Below are 25,365 nucleotides of genomic sequence, written 5' to 3'. Positions count from 1 at the left end.
GCTTTCTCCTGCTCTTTTGTCTGTCTGTCACCTTATGTATTTTTCGTGATCTGGGAAGTGCCCTCTCATTAGATCCCAGCGAGGCCAGCTTGCCATTGTGACATTGTGTTCCCAATGTGAATGCTTGAGAGGATGCACACATGCCATCCCTTGCAGGGTGGCATCTGAGAGCGATGAGGTGCCTGGGGAGGACTTGTCACCCAGCCCCGCACAGGGTGGCAAACCCTCGGGGGAAACCCTAGAGCAGTGGTCCTCAACCTTCCTAATCCCACGACCCTTTCATACAGTTCCTCATGTGGCAGTGACCCCCCAACCATAAAATTATTCTCATTGCTACTTCCTCACTGCAATTTTGCTACTGTGATGAATCGGGCGACCCCTGTGGAAGGGCTGTTTGACCCCCAGGTTGGGAACTGCTGTGAGGGGGCTCTTGTCTTCTCTGGCTGACTCACTTGGTTTTCATGAAAGCGCTAACATTTGTGGTGCAGGTGCACCTACTGGGTCTCCCAGCCCTTTCTGGCTCAGGCAGGAGGGGGCAAAGGACCTTGAGTGGCAGACGGATGCTGCCTGGGGAGGGAGGGAGATGGAACAGACGCCTTGGTGAGAAGCAGGAGCCACACTTGAACTCTGGTCAAGCCCTCTGACAGGCAGCACCATACCTTATCGGCACTTCTGCCTGTCCCCATTGCCAAGCCCTGATCTGGCACACAGCAGTTGCAGGGTGACTATTTGAACAAGTGGGTGGAGATCTAAATGCCAACGTGAAGGGGCGAGCGGGAAGCATGCCCTGAGGGAGGGGCATTGGAAAGGACCATCTGCTATTGGTGAGCACCAGCCCCTCCCCAGGGGCCAACCCGGCAGTTCTGGGGAAGCTGTTGCCCACTCATCCCAGCTGTCTGTCCTGAGGAGAGCATAAACGGGGTGAACTTGAATGAAGCTGCCTCCCTCCTCCATGAGCCTTGGGAGGAACACTCGGTCCTGCCCCAGCTGTGTGGGAAGCATGCGTTCTAGAAAGCCCCGAAGGGAGAGGTGGGGGCGTACCCTAGTGTCCATGGTTTGGCCCCGGACCAGAGCTGGGCATGACAGCCCGGCTCTCCCGATGGCTAAAGGCAAAGGAAGGAGGGCACTGGAGGCCTGCTGGCACCTATGGGTGGGAGGTAGCATCTGCGCTGCCCACTGGCAGTCAGGCTGAGGGCCTGGGCTGACAATGGGCAGAGAGAGGACAAAACAGCCTGAGTCCTCCGTGTCTCCGCTAGAGGGTGAGCTGAAGGTCAGGGCACTCACACCTGGAGGCCATTGTGGTGGGCTGAATGGAGTCCCAGACCATAGCCTCTGTGCCGGAGGATGGGACCTGACTTGGAACTAGGGTATCTCTCTGCCCCAGTGACCGAGTGGAGCATCTCGTTTGCTGTCAGCCTGGATCGCCTGCCTGGGCCCTGGCTCCTGCTCAGGTGTCTCTGTGTGAGAAATCGGTGGGCAGTTTCCATGCCAAGGAACGTCACCTGCAAAGGTGGAGAGGGGCTACACGCCAGCGATGCCCAGGGCCACGGGAACTGGAAGGTGACCTGGAAGGAGCTCACCCACAGCTGGACCACACAGCCCGACCGGCCTCCCAGCTGAGGGAAAGTCCATGTCCTGCATGTCCGGTCACCAGGCTTTGGGCCATTTGTCACAACAGCCACAGGAAGCTCATCCTGTCTTCCTGACCCTGAGCCAGGCCCAGGCACCGCCTTTCCCAGGATGCTGCATCCTGTTCCAGGGACGATGCCGTCTCTCCTGCCCACCCCTGAGACTGAGAACAGGGTGTCTGTGTGGCCTGGAGCCCCGCAGTCTCTGGCAGCTCCCCCACAGGAAGACAAGCAATGGGGCGCCAGCATGTGCCTGCTGGGACCCAGGGCCCCCAGGGCGGCCGGCAGTGAGTCAGGCTGCAGGAAAGGGTGGAGCTCCCGTAGAATAACCAAGCAGAAGAGGCTCTCTGCTGAGAAAGGCAATTCCAAGTTTAATGGTTTCAGAGCAGCGCGCACCGGGCACCCAGCAGGCACTTCCAGAGAAATGGAGGGGGTGTGAGCCCTGCAGGCCAGCCCATGGTGCGCAGGGAGGGCTGGACCCGAGCAGGTAGTGCTAGGGGGACTCTCCAGATAGAGCGGATGGACATATTGGACATCCAGCTTGCCAGGCCCTGACCCGGATACCGACCATGGTGTCACAGAGAGAAAGGGCAGTTGTCCTTAACCTGCTCCCAAGAGGGGCCATGCTCCAGAAACAGCCAAAGGAGGTTTCTAGCAGGAGGGCTCTGTCCAGCTCCGTCCAGCCCCATCCTGCCCGAGAGCACCCTCCGTGTGGGCGGCAGCCCCTTCCCAGCTCCCCACGTGTGCCCTCTCCAAGCAGGTGGACCCTCAGGGCTTGGACACAGGCAGAGCCCCTTGTGGCCGGCCCTGTCCTGCAGTCCAGAGGGAGCCTCACCCATCGGGCCTGGGACTCCGGTGCAGGATGGGTGAGGCCCCCAGGCCGTATAGTCAGATGGTGCTGAGAACACACGGGGTAGCGAACTTGGAGACTGCTGACCAGGTGGCTCCCCCTTATACTGTATCATAGCGCAATCAACGCGCTCACCGAGTGATTGCGGGGCGACCAGGAACCCTTGGCTGTTGGTATTCTACGACCGTTATCTGCATGTCCTGGTCAGCACCTTGTGCGTGTGTGTGTGTGTGTGTGCGCGCATTATATGTGGAAACAAGGTAACTAACCGTGACAGTGGCCTCCAAGCCAAAGCCTGGAGCCTTCTGTGGCTGAGCAGCATGGGGCTAGAACAGAAAGCTGATGGCGAGGGCAGGGAAGGGGGCAGGCGTGGAGACCTCCCTGGGGCCTGTGGATGGGATTCGGGAGCAGAGCAGAGCCTGGTGGTCTTAACCTGCTTCTGCTTCCGTGGAGCCCCTTGACGTGCACACCGAGTGCTGCCGGAGTCAACTCCACCCGGAGAGGCCCTGGGAGGCAGGCCTGGCAAGCTGCTTCTGCAAGCCTGGCCCCGAGAAGAGCCTGCAGCCCTGCCCCACGCTGACGCACTCGTCTCCACGAGCCACCACCAGGGGCTGTGCAGCTGGCACCCGGAGTGGCATCGCTTCTCCAGGGTGTTCCTGCATGGTGCAGCTGGGCAAGCATTGAACTGCTTGCTCACTAGGAGGCGCCGGCGAGTAAAGCCTGGTGGACCCCTGGGGAGCGCAGTCCCACCCTGACCCACAAGGGGTCACTGGGGTGGAGCGGCTTTGCCCCACCTCCTTTGACTTTTTCGGTTTTATTCCTCCGGGGACCCTCGGCGCTGCCAACTGCCACCAAGAACCTGCTGCCTGGAGTAAGCACACCTTGTCCCCCAGCCTGAAGTGAACAGAAGGGGGCTTGACAGGCGCCCACTAAAGACTGATACCTGTGTCCCCAACCCCCCTTGCTGTTGTGGCTCAGAAAGACCTGCTGCGGCAAAGGCATGGAGTTGGGGGAGGGGGGGGTGGCCACTGCCGAGCATGGCACTGCTCCAGCTGTCCCCAGGGAGTTTGGATGTGGCCTAAAAGGGGCTGCCCACTGTGGTCTCCTGGGTCCCTGAGCTCTGCCCCCACGCCCACCTCACCACTGAACTCGATTCCACTGTGATCTCACTTCCCACGCACCTATGTGACCGCTTGGAAACAGCCCTCCAGGGTGACTGGGTGGGAAGGCGGGCTTAGCCACGCCTGCCCTGTCTGCACACCCTTTGTCCAAACCTTGAGAATTTGCTAATAACTTCCAGGAAGGGAGTGAGATGTTGCCCTGGTCCTGCCAAGACTCTTAGGGGTGGGGGTGGGGGGTCACTTAAGGACATGCGCGCAGAGTGGCCGAGCAGAGCAGAGGGCTCCTCGGGCCTCAGGTACCCAGGATGTCACCTGCCCTCAGGGTTCCGTGTGGTCCCCAGCCCTGGACCACAGGGCGCTTTCTGCCAGTCGTGCTCAACACCAAAGCCAGCCGGGAAGCGGGGACGGGGTGCCTGGTGGGAAGCGGGGTTAGGTCGGCCGCTAGGGATCGGACGTGTGCTTGACCAGGTAGCCACTGAAGGTGATGTAGGTGTCGAACTCGTCGCTGAAGATGGCATTCTCCCGCTCACCCTTGAAGAGGCGCACCCACACCTCGTCCTGCTCTCGAAGCTCCAGCATCAGGCTCTGGCTCTGCATGATGCTGCGGTCGCTCACCTGCGCATACAGGATCACCACCTCCGCCTCGTTGCGCATGATGTGCAGGTAGGTCTCCTTCTGGTTCCAGGTGTGCACGTTGAGACTGAAGAAGTAGATGCCGGGCACATAGCAGTAGAACTTGCCCGTGAACATGTTGAAGTGGCCGTAGAGGTTTACGAACTCCGTGTCGAAGACCACCGTCTGGAAGTAGTCATTGCTGTGCAGTGACTTCCTCCGGCCCACAGAGAAGGCCGCATAGTGTGTCTTGCAGCGGTCCCCGGGTGCCCCCACTGAGCCCTTCTGCCCCTTGGGGCCCACATGGCCCCGGGCACCCACCGAGCCCGTTTTGCCGAACTTTCCCTGGAGGCCTCGGTCTCCTCGGTCACCCTTCTCACCTGGAAGGGACAGGGGGACACAGAGAAGGTGAGGCAGACAGCTCGGGGACAGGGGGGGTGTCTCCCTACTGGGCTCACTACTCATGACTTTATCCTCTTTGATGATCACGGGCACAGTGACCTGCTGGTGGTGCTGTGGTCAAAGCACTGGGCTGTTAACAGAAAGGTCGGTGGTTCGAGTTCACCAACCGCTTCGAGGGAGAAAGGGGAGTCTGGGACCCCTCTGAGAGTCTGAAGGGTGATTTATGGACTTATGGACATGATCTGGACTGGGCGGGATGTCTGCTTCATATACAATTGCTCTTTGATAGAAAGCTCTCTCTTACACATAGATGAGTACCTGGGATTTGTTTCTCTAGTCCACCCAGACTCATACACTGCTCCCATGAAGCGTGAACATCTCAGAACCCCCCTGGGGTGGGTCTGCGCTGTGGTCTGGGGTCACTGTGAGTCATACTCGATTGCATGGCTGTGCTGTGGCTGGGGTCCCTTCCCCACCCCCCGGTGACCTATGTGTCTGCCTATCCTGGACACTCCCTGTCCCTGGAGTCCTACAGCATGTGTGCATGTGACTGATTCACATCTGGGACTGATTCACTCAGCATTAACCCTTTCCGGGTCCACCCCGTGGTAATGAGGACCAGGGATATTGATTCTTTAAGGCTGAGCAACACCCCCCTCCCCATTGTGTGGGTGAACGGCACTCTTCATCAGGTAGGGGCCACATGGACTGACACCCCATCCCCAGTCACACTCAGGCTGGTGTGACCAGAGCTCCGGTGAACATGGGGGACCTGTGCCAGTCTGAGTTCTGGCTTGGAATCTGGAGTCTGGACCCTGGGGTGGGGCAGCTGGGCCCCGGGTGGACCTTTGTTAACTCTCTGAGCAGTTCCCACTTGTGCACCCCCTGATAGCCCCCACCTCCACCCATCAGTCAAACCAGCGGGCCCCTCCAATCTCAAGGGGGTTCCTCTGTCCATCCAGAAGCACTCGTCACCATTGTTTTTCCCCTTCCCAGAAGCCTTGGCAGAGGGCGGGGAACATGTGGGGCTGTCCAGAAGCAGCAGCGTCCACAGCCAGGCCTGCTGCTGGCTCTGAACACGTAGGGAGCAGATGTGGGCATAGGAGACAGGGGACACTGGCCATCCAGGCGGGCAGTGGCACTCGGGGGACCCCTGTGTTGTGCCAAGCCTCGGGATTGGCCTGGGAATATGCTGGGGGTGGGGGTGGGGAAGGCTCTGCAAAGCCCCCTCTCCTGTTCTTGGGGCTGCCGCCCCTTTTCATCCCCTCCCCCTGGATAACCTCAGCAACTCAATTTCCTTCTCCTCCTTCCCCCTCCCTCTCGAGCTGACAGCTGGCTTCTATGCTCCACTCTACCCCACCCCACCTCTGCTGCCACCCCAGCACCAGGGAGCAATTCTCTGGTCCCAGTACTCTCCCTGGAATCACCCACCCCCTCCCCCGTCGGTCCTGCAGCAACTGACCTTTCAGGATGGTGATGTTGACCTGGGGCACTGGGATGGGCTGGTACATGGGAGTCACAGGGTCACAGCAGCGGAAGCATCTAGAAGCAGCTGGTTCCTCTGCCTGGTGGGGGCTGTGTTTCTCAGGTGTTTCGTCAGTCCTGAGGGATTGAAGGCCTCAAGGTCAACGCAGTGAACTCTCAGAGCCCAGAACCTCCCACTTCTGTGTGCCCCTGCACACACGGTGGAGACCCAGCCGGTCACCAGTGAGGGCCGTGTGAGGGGCCCAGGGGGAACCCACACGTCCAGGAGAGCCTTTGGGCCTGGTGTGTGCTACACCGCCGTGTAAAGGCTGGCAGACCCACCCAGCAGTGCTGAGCAAGAAAGGCCTAGCAGTCCACATCCAGAAAGCCAGCAGTGAAGGAAAAGCCCTGTGGGCCAGTCCCACCTGCACTCAGGGTCTGCAGGGGGGCAGAAACCACTGGACAGCAACAGGCCTGGCTACTTTTTTATTTGTTGCCACTGAGTCAATTTCTAAGGCTGGGACCTTTTGGAAGCAGGCAGGGTGTTTCAAAGTGCCAACCCTCCAGGTTGCCTAACCCCTCCCAGCCTCTTCTCCAACCCACCCACCCGTGCCCTGGCCAGGGACTTCTTCGCTTCAAGACAGTCACCGATACATAGAGCATTGTGTTCGCTATTCAGCCCATGGTTCTACGGAATATTCCTGAGCTGCTGCTTTCTAAACTGGAGGTTCCGCTACAATGTTGCAGCTGTGGCAGGGCCGCAACAGCTCCATAGCCCCATCGTGTGGTGTTCCTCTGAACTGTGAGCCCGGGGGTTCAGGCTCACAGATTTCTTCCCGTCTCTTGTTACATGTGTGTTCAGTCTCACTGTGATCCCACACTGGCCTCCCTCGGCCACTTCCTCCCTGGATCTGCTGAATCCCTCCCTGCTGCTCCCTCCCCCTTCGAACTCTGCCCTGCGCCAAAGGCTGCCCCCTTGTTGTCTCCTGGTGGGTGATTCTCAGATGTGTGTGTCTGCTATGTCATTGCCCCTTACAGATCCCTCTGTTGTTGGGCTGACAGCAAAGCCATGGGTGGGGGTGAGTTCAGTTCCCCACATGAAGGGTGACTGAGGGCCAGAGTCTGGGGGGTCCCACCAGGCTCTAACTGATGGATAAGTCTGGTCGATTTTATGATCCTGAGTTCTAGTCTGTGTTTCCCCCCACTCTCCCCAGAACCCTGTAATGGGATCCGTAGCCAGGCACCATGGGCACCATCTAGTGCCTCCGGTCTCAAGGTCCCGGAGGCAGATATGTACCACACAGACACTTTCATGGGATAAGGCAGGACTGGAGGGCAGTCAGAAAGGCTGGGCTGGGGGCTGGTTTGTTGTGAGAAAGTGCCTGAGGTGTGTGTCTGTGGGGGGGGGGGGGTCTCACCAGACTCAGTTCCCCTGGGGTCCAACTGTGCCTGGGCTTCCGTGCTCAGATCCAGAAAGGCCCCTCAGAGCTCCCCCACAGCCCCTGGGGGCAGCCAGGCCCTCTGACCCTGTGTCCACAGTCCTTACCTCTCATTGTGGTCCTGAGGGGGCAGTGTCTCCTTGGTCCCCTTCACCTTGGCATATCCTGGGGCCACCTCAAGTTCCTGCGGGGTCTGCTGGCCATGGGGCACGCGGCCCAGCACCGGGGCCCAGGTAAAAATCAGCAGCAGACAGCAGCCCTGCAGGGAGCCCAGGGCATGGGGGCCCATCTTCCCACTGAGGCCTGATGGGAGACACCAGAGGTGGGTTGGATGAAGGGCCGTGTGAAGGAGGGAGGGGTTCCCCAGAGAAGCAGTTAAGAAACCAGAGTGTTTTCCCAGGCCAGTGAAGACCACAAGCTGCTGCAACCACAGCTCCTTCTTGGCCGCCACCACCCCTCCTCGCGGGGCTGCACACCAGCCCCATGCACACCAACACACACCCACACTCATGCTCAGGTGGTGGTGGCAGCCAGCTTGGACTTGATCTGCCCCAGGTGACAGCCTGATGAGGTGACTCCCCCCCCTGCAAGGATGCCCCCCCCCCCGCAGTGTGATGCAGCTGGCAAGTGTCTTCACTGCCCTGAGCTGCTCCACAGGCCGCTCCTCCATTTCCTGGCTGCATTGTCCTCAGCTGTTCCAGGCCACGTGGCTGCGGCGGCAGTAGTGGGGGGTGGGGGGGAGCAGGGCAGCGGCTTTGACTACTCTGAGGTCATCCTGTGGGTTCCTAGGAAGGGCTTGCCTCCCTTGTCAGCCTGGCAGGATGGCTAACCCTGTAACCAGCACACACACCCTGCTCCCCCACCCCCACCCACATACACGCCACCCGGGCAGTCAGGTGTCCCTGAGGATCCCAACCCCGCAGCCTCGAGGGCCCAGCTTTCCACAATGCCCTGGTTGCTGCCACCCCGGGTCTTAGAGCTCCCTGTGAGCATCGAGACCCCTGAGCCAACCCCACTCACGGTGGCCCCACGTACCCCACACCACCTTAGTGTTGTCACCGGCTTAGTGTTTGGGAGTCAGATCACCAGGCCTTTCTTCCTGGTGCCTCTGAGGGGACCCTTCCCAGTAGCAGCCAAAGACATTGATGGCTTACACTACCCAGGTGCTCCGGTCACTCTGGCCCTCCCACACACACCGCCCCCCAAAGTAACCTGGTTAACAGGAATCACAGGCGGGTAAGCATCAGGCTGCTAACTGCCAGACAGATGGTTCAAACCCACCAGCTGCTCCTCGGGAGAAAGACGAGGCCACCTGCTTCTGTAAGGCTGACTGCCTCGGGATCCCGCAAGCAGTTCTGCTCTGTCCTAGAAAAAAAACTCACTGCCGTTGAGTTCATGCTGACTCACAGAGACCCCATGAGTTTCCGAGACTCTTACTCTGTAGAAATAGAACAAACGCCTCGGCTTTCTTCCTCAGAGCAGCTGGTGATTCCGAACTGCTGACCTTGTGGTGAGCAGCCCAACCTGGGGGTTAGTCACCCCAAGGCCGCCCGGGCTCCTTCCTCTGTCCTGTGGGGATCAACTGTGAGTCGGGATCGCCTAGAAATCGCCTAGAAAAGACCGCAGGTTTGGCTTTGTTCGCTTTACGGGAATCCACTCACACACATGTGAGTTACAACAACACAATGTGCAGTGGAGAACTGAGGCTGAGAGGATTATTTGTTAGTCTGTTTTTGTGAGCTACCCCCAGGCAGTGTCCTGCTCCAGGAGACCCCACAGAAAACAATGAAACTGCCCTGGCACGCGCCGCCAGTGGGTCTGTGTTGGCATCCACAGTGGTTTTGTTGGCAGATTGTCGTAAAGAGACCTCCAGGCCTTTCTTCCTAGCCCCTCTCAGTCTGGATGCTCCACTGAAGCCCGTTCAGCCAGCTAGCAACACGCCAGTCTCCACTGGGGAGGAATCGAACCCAGGCCTCCCCGCATGGAGGCAAAGAGTCCACCAACTCAGTCACCGTGACCTCCCTGGCTGGCCTCCCGCCACCCGCTTTTCAAGGGGCAGGGAGTAGATTTGAACCCAGACAGATGGGCCTCCGAAGGTATCCCCGTCCTATTCTGACATCGGCAGATGTGCCTGCTGGACCCCCGAGCCCTCATCCACGCCGGCCTACAGACCACACATCGGAGACCATGCAGGCCCCTGCAGCCTGCTTCCAGTGTGTGGACGTCTCTGTTTCCTCTGTTTCCTCGGCGCCTTCATAATTACTGCTTCATTACCCTCCCTCCTTGTCAAGGCCAAGCTTGCGTCAGTCAAAAGGAAGAGCGCTTTCGTTCCTGAAACACCCCTCCCCTCTGTGTCCAGAGGAATCGGTGTAGCCATTCGGGGGCAGGGGGAAAGCACAGGGTCCCCCCGGAAGAAGAAGGGACAGGCTTGCACTAGCCACAGTCTCTCAGCCTGGGCCCTGGGGACATTTGGGACACTTGGGGGGGTCCCATGCACCTTAGGGTCTTAGCAACCCCTGCCACCACTGGCTGGATGCCAGCAGTGCAGGCAGACTCCCAGTGGTGACCAACAAAATTGTCCCCATACTTTGCCTGTGTGTGCTGTGGGGGCCAGCCGAGCTTCCCTCCGCGGGCTGACATGTATTGGGTCTTCCCGAAGGGCCTGGTGACGCAGTGGCTAAGAGCTCAGTTGCTCAGTGAAAGGTGGCAATTGGAGCTCCTCAGCCCCGCCCCGTCCCGCCCCCTGCCCAGAAGAAAGATGAGGCCATCTGCTTCTATAAAGATGGACAGCAGCCTCGGAACCACCACCACCCCACCACCCCACCACCATTCTGTGCCGTCCCACAGGGCAGGGCAGGCAGGGTGGGACCAGCGACATTGGACAGTGAGGCAGTTGCTGCTGTTGTTGTTAGTGTGCCCCAAGTGGGCCCCCATTCTCAGTAACCCCAGGCCCAACAACAGGGTCTTCATTGGATTCATTTGAAGTGTGGATCACCAGCTCTTTCTTCCTAGTCTTTCCTAGTCTGTAAGACCAGCTGAGACCCCTTCAGCAGCCCAGACACATACAAGCCTCCCCTGGCAGGCGGGTGGGGGGCTTGCACAGGCGGTTCCCTGGCCGGGACCTGAACCAGGTCTCCCACACGGATGTGAGAATGTGGCCACTGCTCTCCCAGTTGGATGAGGCGTGATGGCACCAGTGGGGAGGGGGCAAGGGACAGGGCAGAGGGGCAGCGGGCAGAGCGAGGGTGCTCAAGGGTGCCAGTGGGTCTCTGGCCAGGCTCCTCCCTGGAGCCAGAGGCAGCCCTGCCTGAAACCGCTCCCTCTTTGAAAATGTTTGTGGAAGCGTTTTCACCAGGTCAGCGTGGTTTGGGCGCTGGGATGATTTTAGCCACTCTGGAACCCAAACCGTATTTCCCAGCATCTAATCCCACTTGGCCCTCGGTCAGGTTTAGCTGTTTCCAGGGAAATGAAGTCTCAGGGGGAAGGGGGGGCATGCCCCAGTCAGGCTGCTCAGAGGAGGCAGCTACCCACAGGAAAACAGCGTTCAGAGGAGGGGACCTGGGGACAGCTTGCTCCTCAGGGTCTGGATCCCCTCAGACTGGTCCTCGGGGCTACAATGCAGGTAAGGCAATGACAGCCAGTCCCAACTAGACTCCGTTCTGAGCTTGCCTTTCCCAAACTGAGAAAGTCCTTGACCACCATCACCACCCCCAGGTCCCTGCAGACCCCTCTTTGGCACCCTCCTTGGCAGGAGGTCGGAGGCAGGGGCGGGAATGGCTGTCGCAGGACCTGCAGGAGGTGGGGGAATGGACAACAACACCTCTTCGGTCATTGCAGTTTTTGTTTTTTTCAAAAGGCCTTGATGCATGTGAGTGCATATGTGTGGGTGCGAACACGCGTGTGTACTGGTGCCTGCATGCGTATACCATAGAATGTGCCAGTAGTTACAATGTAGAATTTGGTGGCATTAAGTACATCCACCGACCGTACGACTGTCACCACCAGCTGTTCCCAGGACATTTTGGAGCCCCCAGACAGGTACGTGAACCGCCCTGGACCAGCGCTGAATAGTCTATCTGGGTCGGCAAACTGCATGCGGCTCACAAGCCCTAGGCCACGCTTTCAGTGCGTGCGTGTGGCTCTGAAGTCAAATAGACAAGTTTAAAAGGACATTACTCAGAGAATGGTGGTTTCATTTGTTTGTAAAAATCATATCGATGGCTTTTTAAATATTTGTGAGGGACAGGATTGGCTCTTGCGTCTCAGGAGTTTGTCGACGACCCCTGGGCTAACCCACTAGCCATCTAACCCACGTGCCCTCCAGACAGTTGTCTCCCGCTAACTTTTCAGAAAAGGATTGCCAGCCCTTTCTTTGGCAGCATCCCTGGGTAGACTCGACAGCCAAGCTCTCCGAGGGCAGCCAAGCCCACCCACCCACCGTTCACCCCGCTGGGGCCTCCCAGCACATCTTTTCAGGAGGCCATCGCCATGCACAGCGCAGGGGTCCTCAGCATGTTCGGAAGCAGCCCTCGCCTTTTAGCGCAGGAACGACTGAGAACGGCGCAGGGTCTGGCAGTGTTTGCTTCTCTGGTTGCATACAAATGCCACGGCCCCGGGGCCTCTGCCTGCCAGGCCTGTGCTGTGAGTCCCTGGCACATGGGGACCATGTGTTGGGGATGTTTGTTTGGATGCCCGGCCCAGCCCGGGGCCATCTGACAGCAGCATTCTGTAAAACGGGCTTCCCCCGCTGCTGTCCCCAGTGAGTAAGACCGCACCGGAACCTCTTTGAGACGGAAGGCGCCTGGGGCGACAGACCACCCTGGACTTCAGGAAGTCTCTCTGGCTGGACACCAAGGTGGTGCACACTCCTGCTGGGGCCAGTGAGGACATGAGTCCAGCAAGGCCAGACGCTGCCCAGCGTCACAGACAGCGTTGCAAGCTCCTGGGTGACCTGCTAGGCCTCGGCTGTCCAGTGAGGCGGCCACCAGCCGCTTGGGGCAGGTTCCATGTGAACGGAGGAAAGGCATGTGACATTGAAAATGCGGCGGCACCAGGCACCTTTCAAGCCGCTGCCATATTGAATCTCTCAGACGACTTGGACCAACAACCCTGCTCCACCCCAGGGACCACCCATCACAGTAGCCGCCCATTCAGCCAAGGCCGCTCTCCACGGCCGGAGGGTGACATCCAGAGCATGGGTGCCGTTGGCTCGACCTCTCCCAGAAGCCCATCTGGAATCTGATGTTTCTTCTGGAGAGCTGGACAGCAGCAGCCCTGGTCTGCTCACCGCCAGGCCAGCAGTTCGAAAGCAGCCGTTGCTCAAAGGAGGACGGGGCTCTGTGTTCCGGTCAAGAGTCGCAGTCTCGGAAACCCACAGGGGCGGTCCTACCCTGCTCTATAGGGTTGCTGTGAGGAGTCATGGGGACGATGGCAGTGAGTTTGGGGTGTCTGGTTTTATTCTTATGATTGAGTGGAGGCGGGCGATGAAAGGGCTGGACCCACTCCCAGAGGCAGCCAATGAAAACCCTGTGGGCTGCAGAATCTTTTTCAGTTTGGCCTCTCAGACCTGGGATGCCCCAGCAGGATGGCCAGTGGCACAGACAGATGTGATATCTAGCAAAGGGAGACCCTCAGTGCGAAGGGCTGGCACAGTGACGCCACCATGAGACTCAGACGCAGTGACAATGGGGACAGTGGTTCAGGACCTGGCAGCATTGCCCTGAGTCACAACCAACTTGACCAACGGGAGGTAACCACATCATGGGCCACCACCCCCCACAAGGCAGCAGCTATGGGAGGTGGGGACCCAATCTGTTGGAGATGGGCCACACCTTTCCCAAAGGCTAAGGGGGGTTGACACTGGCTGCCCACACCCAAGTAGCTGCTCCCAGTCCTGGGGAAGAAGGATGGTTTTGTAGGGGGCTTTTCAGGTGCCAATGACCATGGCCAGGCATGACAATGGGCCTGGCCAAGGTGAGCTGCTGGGTAGCAGGCAAGCGTCTCTTCGGTGAGAACAACATTGAAGAGACGAAAGTCCTCCAGCATCCCCCCCCCAACCCCCCACCCACCTCCATCCTCGCCTGGACCAGCACACCTGGGCCGAGAGGCTCACCTGGACCTGAGCACAGGCCCAGTCCAGGTTTGTCCCCCGGGCTCTGCAAGCAGAGGCCATGTGGGTCTGTCTCCAGGCACGGAGCCCACAGGGGCACCTGCCAGTCCAGCCGCAGGACCTGCAGCCTGCAGCAGACAAAGGCTGCCTTCAGCAGCTCCTGTCCTCAGATCACCTCCCAGCTGGAAGTGCTCGGCCACAGCCTGTCGGGCAGCCAGGCCGGCTGAGAGAGAAGGCAGGGTCTCAAACGGATGGCGTGTGTGCCACGAGCCTGCTCGGCAGGTGGCCTGCCCCCACTCCCACCCCCCTACCCCCCCCCCTCCGGCAACTTTCCCGGCTCATCCAAGGCCTGGGATTCTGTGGCCTGTGCCTCCTCCCACCCCTGCCCCTTGTGCAGGAGACAAATGTCTCTGGGCAGCTTTCTAAGGGCCTGGATGTCACCCTGACATGTCTGCGGATCTCCTGAGGAAGCCCGGCCTAAGATAGCACTCCATCCCACACCGAAGGAAGGGCTTCTAGGTCAAGAACGTACTGGCCCACCCCAGCCCAACCAGATTCCTAATTGCCGTGGAGCAGGGTGGGGAATGTCCCGCCCGAGGCCATTACACCATCAATACCAGCCAAGCCCTCCCCCTCACCAAAGAGAAGTTCCAGCTTCCGCATTCAAAACACAAAACCCCCTCACTGCTGTCAAGTTCGTTCCGACTCAAAGGGACCCAGTAGGACAGGGTAGAACTGTCCCTGTGGGTGTCTGGGACTGTTGTGTTTTACTGGAGTAGAAAGCCATGGGAACGGCTGGTGGTTATGAACTGCTGACCCTGCAGTTCCAAGGGCAATGTGTAACCTCAATACCGCCAGGGATCCAGCCCTCCCATGGCGAGTTCATTAAATGTCTGACCATTGGGCCTGCAAATGTTCTAAAGATCCAAATAGCCCTTGGCAGAAAACACATTCCCCACCCATGCCCTAGAGGGTCCAGCTCACTCCCTGCCACGGAGCCCACATTAGGAGGGGTGGAAGAGGAAGAGGAGGAGGAGGAGGAGAGGCAGAGCAACCCCCTGTGGGCTTCTGAGATTGTAACTGCTACTGCAGTAGGAAGCCCAGCATTCCTCCCGTGGGGCTGCTGGTGGTTTTGAACCTCCTACCATGCAGACTGCAGCCAATGGGTGACCCCTACACCACCAGGGCTCCTGGCAAGAGATCAGCTAAAAAAAAAAATTTTTTTTTAAAGGAAGACCCTTGGTAAGATGGGCTGAAACAAGGAGCTCACACACAGCAACCATCGTGGGGCTGGTCAGGGCTGGGCAGTGTTCTATTCGGTTGTCTACAAGGTGGCACCTAACAGGAAACAGATGCTGTGCCCCTCTTAAAGACGGCCACTAGACTCGCCACTGTGCGCTCATCCTGCTCATAATTGGGTCTCCCGCAGCAGACCCCTGATACCCACGGGAGGAGGGATTGTAGCCTGAGGATTGGAGAGCGACTCACCTGCCAGGACTCTAGAGAGCTATGCCATTTCCAAGCAGCCGCTGGCTACCGTCTTTGCATGGGGCAGCCCTGTGTTTTGTTTTCTGCTTGGACCCAAACGTATGGGCAACAGACAAGGTTGCTATGCAGCTTGTAGGTGGCCAAAGCAGGTCCCAGGGCCCCACCCCTCTGACCACGGTGTTAGAAGCCCCCCAAGCTTGGGGAAGGGGCGGGTGGGGAGAGAGTGGAGGAGCAGAGTGACCCAAGGCACCATGCAGTCTCCATGGGATTCTGAACTCTCCCTGAACCGCTAACCACCTTTCCCCGAAACCTGGCTCTCGACCCCAGGAGACCTGAAGTTTCTATCACTGGGGTATAAGCCACCCCCACACCCAGCAGATACGTCCTGCTGGCAAGGCGACAGCACCTTCCTGCAATGGGCTATGGCTTTTAAAATCACATGGTTGTCCAGGCTGCTGGCAGACACACTAAGAAGTCTGAGTGTAGGCAATGGAGGGCTGGGGGGCGAGGGGGGGGGCGGTGTCACTGAGCGCACAGGGGCTCACACTCTGTCTAAAGGCCCTATGGTTGCCTCACGCCCCCCCAACCCCCAAGATGTGTGTCACCTTGCCTGGCCAAGATTCTCAGAGGCTAGGCAGTCAAGTAATGATGTCATTTGGCCTTTATGTCATGATGCAGCCACCCCCCATGATGAGGTCAGCCACTGGGCTGTAAGGGAGTTCAGGTGGGTTACATCAGCTTGGTTAGGCCCCAGCCCTGACCCAATGTCAGGCAAGTTTCCTTGGGGTGCAGGCTGCTCCAATGGATAGAAGGAGAGAGTAGGGGGCAGAGATCAGAGGTGCCTCACAATCGCCAAGAAAGAAGGGTCCCTAGAGAACCTTCTAGATCCAGGAGAAGACTGATGTCAAGACACATGGAGATCTCCAAGGGACAGCGGACTCAGGGATGTTGGAAGGAGACAAGGCCCTTCCCCCTCCAGCTGGGACTGGATTCAATTTCCAGCCTCCTAACCCGCGAGAGAGTAATGTGCTTCTTACTTAAAGTCATCTGTGGTGTTTCTGTGGTGGTGTACCAGAGAACCAAGACCGGGGCTTAAATAAGTGGACGGATGGGTGGATGGGTGGATGGATGGGTGGATGGATGGATGGATGGATGGATGGATGGATGGATGGATGGATGGATGGGTGGGTGGGTGGGTGGATGGATGGATGGGTGGGTGGATGGATGGGTGGATGGGTGGGTGGGTGGGTGGATGGGTGGATGGGTGGGTGGATGGGTGGATGGATGGATGGGTGGGTGGTTGGATGGGTGGGTGGGTGGGTGGGTGGATGGGTGGATGGATGGATGGATGGATGAGTGGATGGGTGGATGGGTGAATGGATGGGTGGATGGGTGGATGGATGGGTGGATGGATGGGTGGATGGATGGATGGATGATGGAAGGGTGCCTAGGTGGGTGGATGAGGCAGTTATGTAATTTCCTGTCAACTTGAGCAAAGGGGTGGTGTAGCCTTTCAAACAGGTCACAGCTTGATAACCTCATGTGAAATAGCTCACTAGAGGCCACATCCAGTCTCTCTCTACCTTCCCTTTCCTGCTGTTGAGACACTCAGCTGGAGGAATAGATGCTTCCACCGCCACTGGATCCACAAGATCTTCTACCCACTGGTCTGTGATCTTCCTGCATCTGGCATCTTTGCATGTGTTGCGTGAGTCTAAAGAGGAATTTATGGACTAGTATCGGACATATGGGCTAATATCGAACTTGACTTGATCTGGACTGGGATGTTTTCTTAATATACAATTGCTCTTTGATATGAAGCTCTCTCTTATACACATGTGAGTGTCTACGAATTTGTTTCTCTAGTCAAGCCAGATTCTCACAGTGGCTGAATGGGTGGATGAGTGAGTGGTTGAATGGATGGTTGGATGGATGGATAAGTGCATGGATAGATGGATGGATGACTAAATGGATAGATAGGTAGATAAAAGGATGCATAGATGGGTGGACAGATGGATGTGTGGGTAGATGGATGGATGGATGAGTGACTAATATTTATTGGCATAGAAGATGTTCATAAAACTCAAAAACCAAACTCACTGCTGTTGAGTTGATGCCAAATCACAGCAACCTGACAGGGAAGGGTGGAACTGCCTCTGGGAGTCTCTGAGACTCGTAACGCTATACAAGAGTAGAAAGCCCTGTCTCTCCCTGGTAACAGCTGGTGGTTTCAAACCACTGACCTGACAGTTAGAAGCTCAACGTGTTACCGCTACGCCACCAGGGTTCCTCATAAAATAGAGACATGAAAATGCGGCTGGAGAACCCATACCCACAGCCAGAGGCAAAGCCTGGAGCCCGCCGCGTGGCTGACAACAGCAGTCACCTCGGGATGATGAAAATACAGATGCTTGACTTTTCCTGGTTTGGCATCACTTTTATTTTTCCTTCACAGCGAGCACATTACTTTTCACTTAGGAGCACGACTAGCGGCCCCACCCTAGAGACTAAGGGAGTCCTGGGCTTGTCTGGGAATTGGATGCCTCACATCTAGAAGAACGGGGCCACGCTAGATGGCACAGTGGTGGGCCTGCAGCTCCCACGGACCCAGAAGGTTCCCACGGGTAACCTGACCTCGAGCCAAGGCCCCCTGCCCTCTCACACACCCACTCAACAAGTACCTACTGAGCTCCTCCTGCACACCAGGCAGAGTCCCTGTTGATGCAAGTGGTCTGTCCCCTTAGCTACTGGTGAGAGGTTGGAGTCTGCCCAGAGGCGGGTGCCAGGGAAGAAAGGCCTGGTGATCGCCTTCTGAAAAATCAGCACTGAGAACCATTGGAAACAGGACAGCAGAGTCTGCGTATCCTATGGCCTCACTGCCCTGAGACCAGAAGAAGTAGGTGGTGCCCGGCGACCAGTACTGACTGCTCCGGTCAGGACCACAGGAGATGGAGGCTGATATAGAATAAGAGGGGATTATGCCACAGAACTCAACTGCCTAAAAACACAAAACAGAAAACCACCACCCAGAAAGCAGACCCTAACCCAGGACTGGTTAGATTGGAGGACGATTGCCCCAACACCCTCTTCACCTGTTCATCTCAGGTGCCACTGCCACTCGATAACAGCGGTATCACAATCACTCAATCACAAAATCACATAAAATCCCCTTTCGGGTCCTTCGAAGAGTCTCCTGGATGAGACTAAACAGTCCACGCTGGCTTCAACACGGAGTGGGCGTGCAAGGGAGCCGGGGACATGGGGATGGAGGCACTGTTCTCGGCAGAGCGGGCAAAGAAAGGGGAGCAAGCCCTGCAGAGCACGGCTCTACGGAGACACACAGACCATCACCCGTTGTGGGGAGATGCACCAGCAACGGACTAATGTGCCTGGCAGGGGGCTAGAGTCTAGCAACATGGCAGGACAGGAAGGGGGTTCCGGCTTTCCCTGGGTGGCAGGACCCTAGCCATTGCTGTGGGTGCATGTGAGGTGGGGGAGGACAGGCTGTTGGGGAGCCCTTACCCCCCAGGGGGCCCTGAAGCCAAGCAGACCCAGAGAGGTGAGTGGGACAGGATGCTTTCTCACAGCAGGTGTGTGCTGTCTCTGACACACGTCAGTCCTCTCTCGTGCAGGATGCTGCCGAGACAGCTGGCGCCCTACAGCCGCCAAGGAGTTGGAAGCAGAGCCAAGACCTCTAGCATCTTCACCAGGTTACACGCATGTCATGGGGTGGACTGCATGCCCAGAAACACACACGTGTGTCAACTGAGCTGGACCCTGACAATCCTTACCGTACAACAATGTCAGTGCCCCGCAAAGGACAGACACTTTCAGTGCAATTCCCATCAAGATTTTTTCCCAAATGTAGTAGAAAGGCAATGAACAAAGCAATCTGGCAATTCTGCAAGGATGCAGTTTGGCAGTTCCACAATGACATTGTCATTCCCCTCGATGGAATCGGTCATCAGCTGTAAGGGGGTCAGAGTAGAATGCAAAACCCTTAGTGGGATCACAGCCCTGACCCTATGTCAGGGGAGTGTCCCCTGGGGTGTGGCCTGCAGCACCTTGTATCTGCAAGGTGCAGACAAAAGTCAAAAGAGAGAATCCAGTAGGGGCGGGCGGGGTGCCTCGTACCACCAAGAAAGAAGAGACCGGAAAAGAATACATCTGGAGGACTCAAGTTCCCTGTGCTGAGAACCTCCTAGACTCAGGAAGCCTGGTGGCCTCTGGGGAATGCTGGCACAGAGAGAGAAAGCCTTGCTCTAGAGCTGGTGCCCTAGCCTCCCTAACTGTGAGAAAGTAACTTTGTGTTTCTGAAAGCCCTCCTTGTGGCACCTCTATGACAGCAGCACTGGAGGTTGCTGTAACAGTTGGTGTGTGAGTCAGCGATGCCGTTGGGTGCAGCTCCGCTCCCATCGCCGTGGGCACCTGATGCCGCATGCCAGGTTCTGGGGAGGTGCCCACCGTGCCTTCAGGTCACAGGCAAGGATGTGGGCTCAGGGGCACAGCCACTGGCCTCAGGTCCTAGGGTGAGAGCATAGCACCCAGGCAGACCCAGGTGAGGCTGTGAGGAAGGCACCTTCCTGCAGGACACACAGGCTCACTTAGTACACTTGGGATTGTGGGAAACAGCCCGTGGTGTTGGGGAACTAACTCCCCCACTGTGTCACCCTCACACACACACACACACACACACACACACACACACACGAAGTCATCATCCCAAAGACCCAAGAACTGCCTGTCTCTGGCGGCCCTAGGGGCATCCATGGGGAGCCCTGCTCCCGAGAGAGCTGAGCTGCGCTGTGGTGACCACCCTGGGCAGATTGCTCAGAGACAGACAGCCAAGGCCCGCCCCTCCTCCTCCCTTCCCACCCCCCACCCCCCGCTCTGGACACACTGGCCAGACGCACCCCTTCCCAGGCCCTTGCCTCCTGGAGTGGCATGGGAAGTGGGCAGCCTGGGGTGCATTCCGGAGCACTGCCGGTGGGCAGTTGAAGGAGGAGGGTGGGTGCCAGAGGGCTCCTCCCACCTCCCCAGGCTGGCCCATGGGAGGGGCTAAGGGTTCCTCCTACCCAGACCCCCAGGTCTGCCTGGTGGGAGACACCTAGGGCTTCCCACTTCTCTCCCCAGGTCTGCTCATGCGAGGGATGGAGGAAGCACCACCTTCCACATGTGAAACTCTGAGCCCGTGTCCAGCCCAGGGACAGAGTGATGGGAGACGGGACACAGCACTGTGCCTGTTTGCTGTGACCTCGGGGGCCATCTGGGGTCAGGGGACAGGAAGCTGGGAGGCCGGAGGGGAGTCAACTGATGGGCAGTCATTGAACTGACCTCCCACTGCCCTGCCTGAGAGGGCATCCTCCCTACCCCCTCCACCTGGTCCCCCCGAGCTCTCTCCACCTGGCTCCTCTGTGTCCCCTCTGCCAGGCCCCTCTGTGTACACTATATCTAATCACCCAGTCCAATCTACCTGAGTTCCCATCACCCAGCCCATGGCCCCTCTACTCAGACTCTCCATGTCCCTTCCACTAGGCCCCTCTCTGTGTCCCCTCCCTGGCCTCAGCCCTCCTTCCGCCCCCCCCCCCTCCAGCAGTGCAGAGCCAAAGTCACGTCCTCACAGACAGACACCCCTGCAAGGGGCAGAGGTACGTGGGTGCCCTGTTTGTGGCAGGCCCAGCACCGCCCCGCACACCTCTACTCCCCCCTCCCAACTATATCTCTCGATGGACCCCTGGGCAGGGTGTCTCAGGGAGAACTGGGCTGGCACCTCAGAGGCCCAAGGCCCTGAGCCCTGCAGGCCCCTCCTGGCTCTCTGTTGGTGCACATCCGCCTGGAAACCCACTCCTGCTGGCAGCCTTCCCAGACAAGCTGCCCCAGGGTGGGGGAGGGGCAAGACTGGCAGCCAGATGTGTACAGCTGAAGGTGGAGAATGAGGGGTTTGGGAGTTTCTTGGGGAGGCTCTGCTTGGGGCCAGCACAGAAGTGAGAACTGGCCCCAATGCTCACCCTTTGGTCTGCCTCCTGGCCAGTCCTCTCTTCCTCTTTCCCACCCAAGGGAAAGACAGCACAGGCCCTGCCCAGAGTACGGGGCGGCGGGGGGGGGGGTGTTCTGAGGAGGGGGTCCTGGGTCTGGGTCAGCCCCTTCTGAGACAGGCCATGTGCCCTCGGGCTTGCCATGCAGGTGCCCCTAGGAGCGCAGAACTGACTGCCAAGACACAGACCCTGGGGTGGACCCCAGGCTCTGGACATGGAAGGGGAAGCTGCCCGTGTGGAGGGAGGGCATGTCCCAAACGGCCACCTAATGTGAGAAGCCCCTGGTGGGCAGTGGGGGAGGGGGTTAGCATGCTCAGCTGCTGATCTAAAGGTCTGGAGGAGGAATCCCCTTAGAGGGGCCTCCAAAGAAAGGCCTGAGCGTCTGCTTTGGGAAGCTGAGCCCTCGAAGCCCTGTGGCTCTCGGCTCGACTGGGACGCGCCTGGGCCACCATGAGACGGAGCAGATTTGCCATCGACTGGCACAAGGGCTCCCAGGGTTGGGTGGACAGCAAGGGCAGCAGGCACCCTCCCAGCCAGCCATGCTGCGGAGGAAAAGTTCTAGCCATGTGCTGCCACACAGCTGGACGCCCAGGTAACCCCGAGTGGCCACAGTTCAACCCCGGCACCCAGGAGGTCTTGCTGACACGGGCCTTCGTTTCCTTGGGGAGGGGGTAGAGAGGGGACTTCTCTCCTGAGTGGGGATGGCTGTGGGGTCAGGGAGTGGGTGGGTTCTCTCAGAAGGCCATTGTCTCCCCATGCACTAATAACAGGCAGGTCTCTGCTTGTAAAACAAACAAGCAGACACACTCAGTGTCCACGCGTCCATGCTGAGCCACAGTGACCATGTAGGACAGGGTACAGCTGTCCCTGTGACTCTTCACAGGAGTGACAAACCTCATCTTTCTCCCTCAGACCGGCTAGTGGCTTTGAACTGCTGACCTGGCAGTTCACAGCCCAACACATGTAACCGCCACGCCACCAGGGCTCCTCCGCTCCTAAACGCAGGGAAAAAATTATAACCCTGGGCCCCTGTGGAGCTCCAGGGGGCAGTCACCCCAAACTTAGCCCGGCCCCGCCCCTGTGGGGCAGGGAGCTGGGCTGCTTCAACAAGGCCAGCAGAGCATGCACCAATTGCAGCATGCATCTCCACCTTGTGCCCTGCAGCCACCCTCACCCCTCCCCAGAGACCCTGGGTCTTGGCCGCCCTGAGCCTCGTCCCCCGAATACAAGATGGCAATGGGGAGCCTCAGCTTGGGAGGACCCTCGGCAGCGGGTTGTGTTGCTGAAATGCTTTTCATCTTTGTTTTGATGGGTAAAGTTCAATGCGAGAATAGTTGGTTTATGAGTCATGCTAATTATAGCATGGGGGAGGGAAGGGGGGCGCACCAGGAAGAAGAGCTGAAAAAAAAAAAGCCTGTTCCACTGATCATATATTGTGCTGCTTGCTTCCGGAATGCAGAGGGGCTGAGTCCTGTGAGGGTCCCCCTGGGCTCCCTCAGCACCCACTGACCCTCTGCAGCCACCCCAATCCCCAAGGAGGAGGGAGTCTCACTGGCTGGGTGGGCAGCGCCAGAGAGCTGGGCCTCTCTGACCCTCTTCCACTGCAAGGCTTTGACCTGGCTCAAGATGGAGGACTCCAGGGTCAGAGAGAGCTGGCCGGACCACTGTCCGCCGGGGGTGGGAAGAGCCAGGCAGCCCTGAGGCTCAGCCCAGCCTCAGCCTCAAAAGCTGTGCCCCCTGGAGCCAGCCACAGCGCTGTCTGGGCTGGGCGTGTGCAAGAGCGGCGGCAAGAGCTCAGCCCAGGAGGGATGCCCAGTTGAGTCTTGGCTTCACCTCAGCTCCTGCTGCACTGCCTGCAAGTCTCCAGCTGCTCTGCGCTCGGCGCTGGGGACAGTTCCCTTAGAAGACACAGTGAGAAGCGAAGTTTGCTCCGTGCCAGTGTACCAGAAACCTGCACGCACGCTACAGAACCACATGGTGTGCACACATGTGCAAGCATACATACACAAATGCATGCACCCACATACGTGTACACAGCCCACACACATGCACACTCTCACATATGCACACCTATACACACATGCATTCAATCACACATATACCCACAGACACCTACACACAATTAAACACATGTACACAATTACTCATGCATGCTCACACATACACACATGCATATAATCCCAGTACACACACATGCATACTGGCATACACATGAACACTCATACATATGCACACATAGACAAGCATACACTCACAGTACACACACGTTCACACATACCTGCACACATCCACACATGTATACACACACTCACACGTGTGCACCCACAGGCCCTGGGAGCTAGGGGAGCTGCTGGGCCGGCCGGCCATGCAGACGTGCACAGTCACGTGTGTCCCTCTGGAACTGTGCATGTGGGTTGGCCCCTGCTGGGATGTCTGTCTCCCTGCGCTGTAAACAGCAGGACTGAGCCGCTCCCCAGGGGATGCTGGGAAAGCACAGGTTCTCAGGATGCTTCTCTCTCCAAAGCTCTGGACCCCTGGTGGCGCAGTGGCTACACATCAGGCTGCTAACTGCAAGGTCAGCAGTTCAAAACCACCAGTTGCTCCATGGAGAAAGACAGGGTTTTTGACTCCCGTGAAGAGTCAGTCTCCGAAATCCCAGTTCTACCCTGTCCTATTGGGTCACTAGGAGTGGGCATCAACTGGGCAGTGAGGTTTTTCCTTGAAGCCAGGTGAGGTCAGGGTCACTTCAGGTGCAGGGCCAGGAGCCACTCCTGAAGCCCCCAGAAGCACAGGGATCAACAGCCGCAGCCAGCTGCAAACCCAAAAGGCCTGAGCTTCAAGTCCACCCAGAGGTGTCTCAGGAGAAAGTCCTGGTGACCAACCTCTGAGCAACCAGCCCCCCTCCCACCCAGCCCTGTAATTCTGCTGTCACAGGCCTGGGGGCACCCCTGGTCAGAATCGGCAGGTGACAGCTGTGCCTTACAGAGCAGGTGGGGGCGGGGCCCACAGGATGGGGGAGGAGAGAGGTCTGGGTCAGGGGGCAAAGCAGGGGGAACGTGTGATTCAATGCAGAAAGGCAAGGGCGCCCCCAAACTGGTCCAGACCAGGCACCTAGAGAGCCCAACTCCACCCCCACTCCCCACCCCCCTAGGAGGGGCATGGCTTTTTCTTGTCCTGTCCACCAGGAACATCAAGAAGACAGCTGGAGGGGAGAAGTGGGGGGCTCAGCTACCAACCCTGTGCCGGCCTCCAGGTGGACCAGGGGCCAGGCTGGACAAAGTGGCCCTCAGGTGAGCCTGGCCATGTCGGGGGGCGGGGCGGGGGGGGGCGCCCACCAGGTGCAGAGGCAGGATGTCTTTAGCACCCGCAGATGAGAGGGGAGCAAGAGGAGCCTGCACAGAAATAGGGGTCGCGATCTCACTCCCGACAGCTGAGCAATGAGATACTCCTGTCCTGGCCACAGCCTCCGGCAGCCCCCACCCCCACGCCCCAGCAAGACCCCACTGGGCCGGCCCTCTCCTTCCCGGGAACTTCGCCCCGCTGCCCCGCTGGCAGCCGCGCCTCCCTGCGTCCCCTCCAGCGCCAGCCACGTACCTGGGGGTCGGCGGCCTCTCAGAGCATCTCTGGCCCGCCCGGCGCGCGGGGCACGGCCTCGGAGGCGGGGAGCGGGTCTGGGGTAGAGGGGGCGGCGTGGCCACACGGGGTCCCAAGCGGCTCTCCTGTGTTCTCCGCTCCAGGATCCCTGGGCCAGAAGCGGAAGCGGTTTGGGAGGCTTGAGGAAGAGACGGGAGCGAGAGGGAGCTCGCGGAGGAGCGCCTGGCTCAGGCGGCCAGTGTTAACCGTGTGTGTGCCCAGCGCCCGCCCGCTGGGAGCAGCGGCGGCGGGGGAGGGCGGGAGGGGGGGGGAAGGAAGGTGCAGGGGAGGGGGGAGTGCGATGGCCACTTCCGTGGGCCTCCAGATGTGGCTGCAGCTGGGAGCAGGCTGGAGTCCCGCTCAGGGCTGCTGCTTGTGGGGGTGGGGAGGAGTCGGGCGGGACAAGGAGCCCAGGAGATTCCCATAGGCGTCCCTGAAAGGCGCAATCCACAGGGGGGCTTCCCTCCAGCTGCACCCCACTCCGCCCCACAGGGTCCAGGCACCGTGGAGAGGAAGAAAGGCCTGGGATCCACTTCCCCAAAGTCCTTTAAAAGCCTTTTGGAGCCCAGGGGCTTCAGGGGACC

The 25,365-nt window shown here is 58.7% G+C and overlaps 1 protein-coding gene across 1 annotated transcript; it reads right to left on the bottom strand.

Annotated features, from left to right (window-relative positions):
* Positions 1-1,979: 1,979 nt before the first annotated feature.
* C1QTNF1 (C1q and TNF related 1) lies at positions 1,980-25,037 on the bottom strand. The gene is made up of 4 exons (XM_075562309.1): positions 24,743-25,037; positions 7,624-7,819; positions 6,076-6,215; positions 1,980-4,591 (listed from the first exon to the last, which is right to left on the bottom strand). The coding sequence occupies exons 2-4, from the start codon at positions 7,803-7,805 to the stop codon at positions 4,041-4,043; spliced, it is 873 nt and encodes a 290-aa protein (XP_075418424.1). The 5' UTR covers positions 7,806-7,819; positions 24,743-25,037; the 3' UTR covers positions 1,980-4,040.
* Positions 25,038-25,365: the final 328 nt, after the last annotated feature.

Source organism: Tenrec ecaudatus, chromosome 10, assembly GCF_050624435.1.
Source record: "Tenrec ecaudatus isolate mTenEca1 chromosome 10, mTenEca1.hap1, whole genome shotgun sequence".
Lineage (NCBI taxonomy): Eukaryota > Metazoa > Chordata > Mammalia > Afrosoricida > Tenrecidae > Tenrec > Tenrec ecaudatus.
This window is presented reverse-complemented; position numbering and strand designations above follow the sequence as displayed.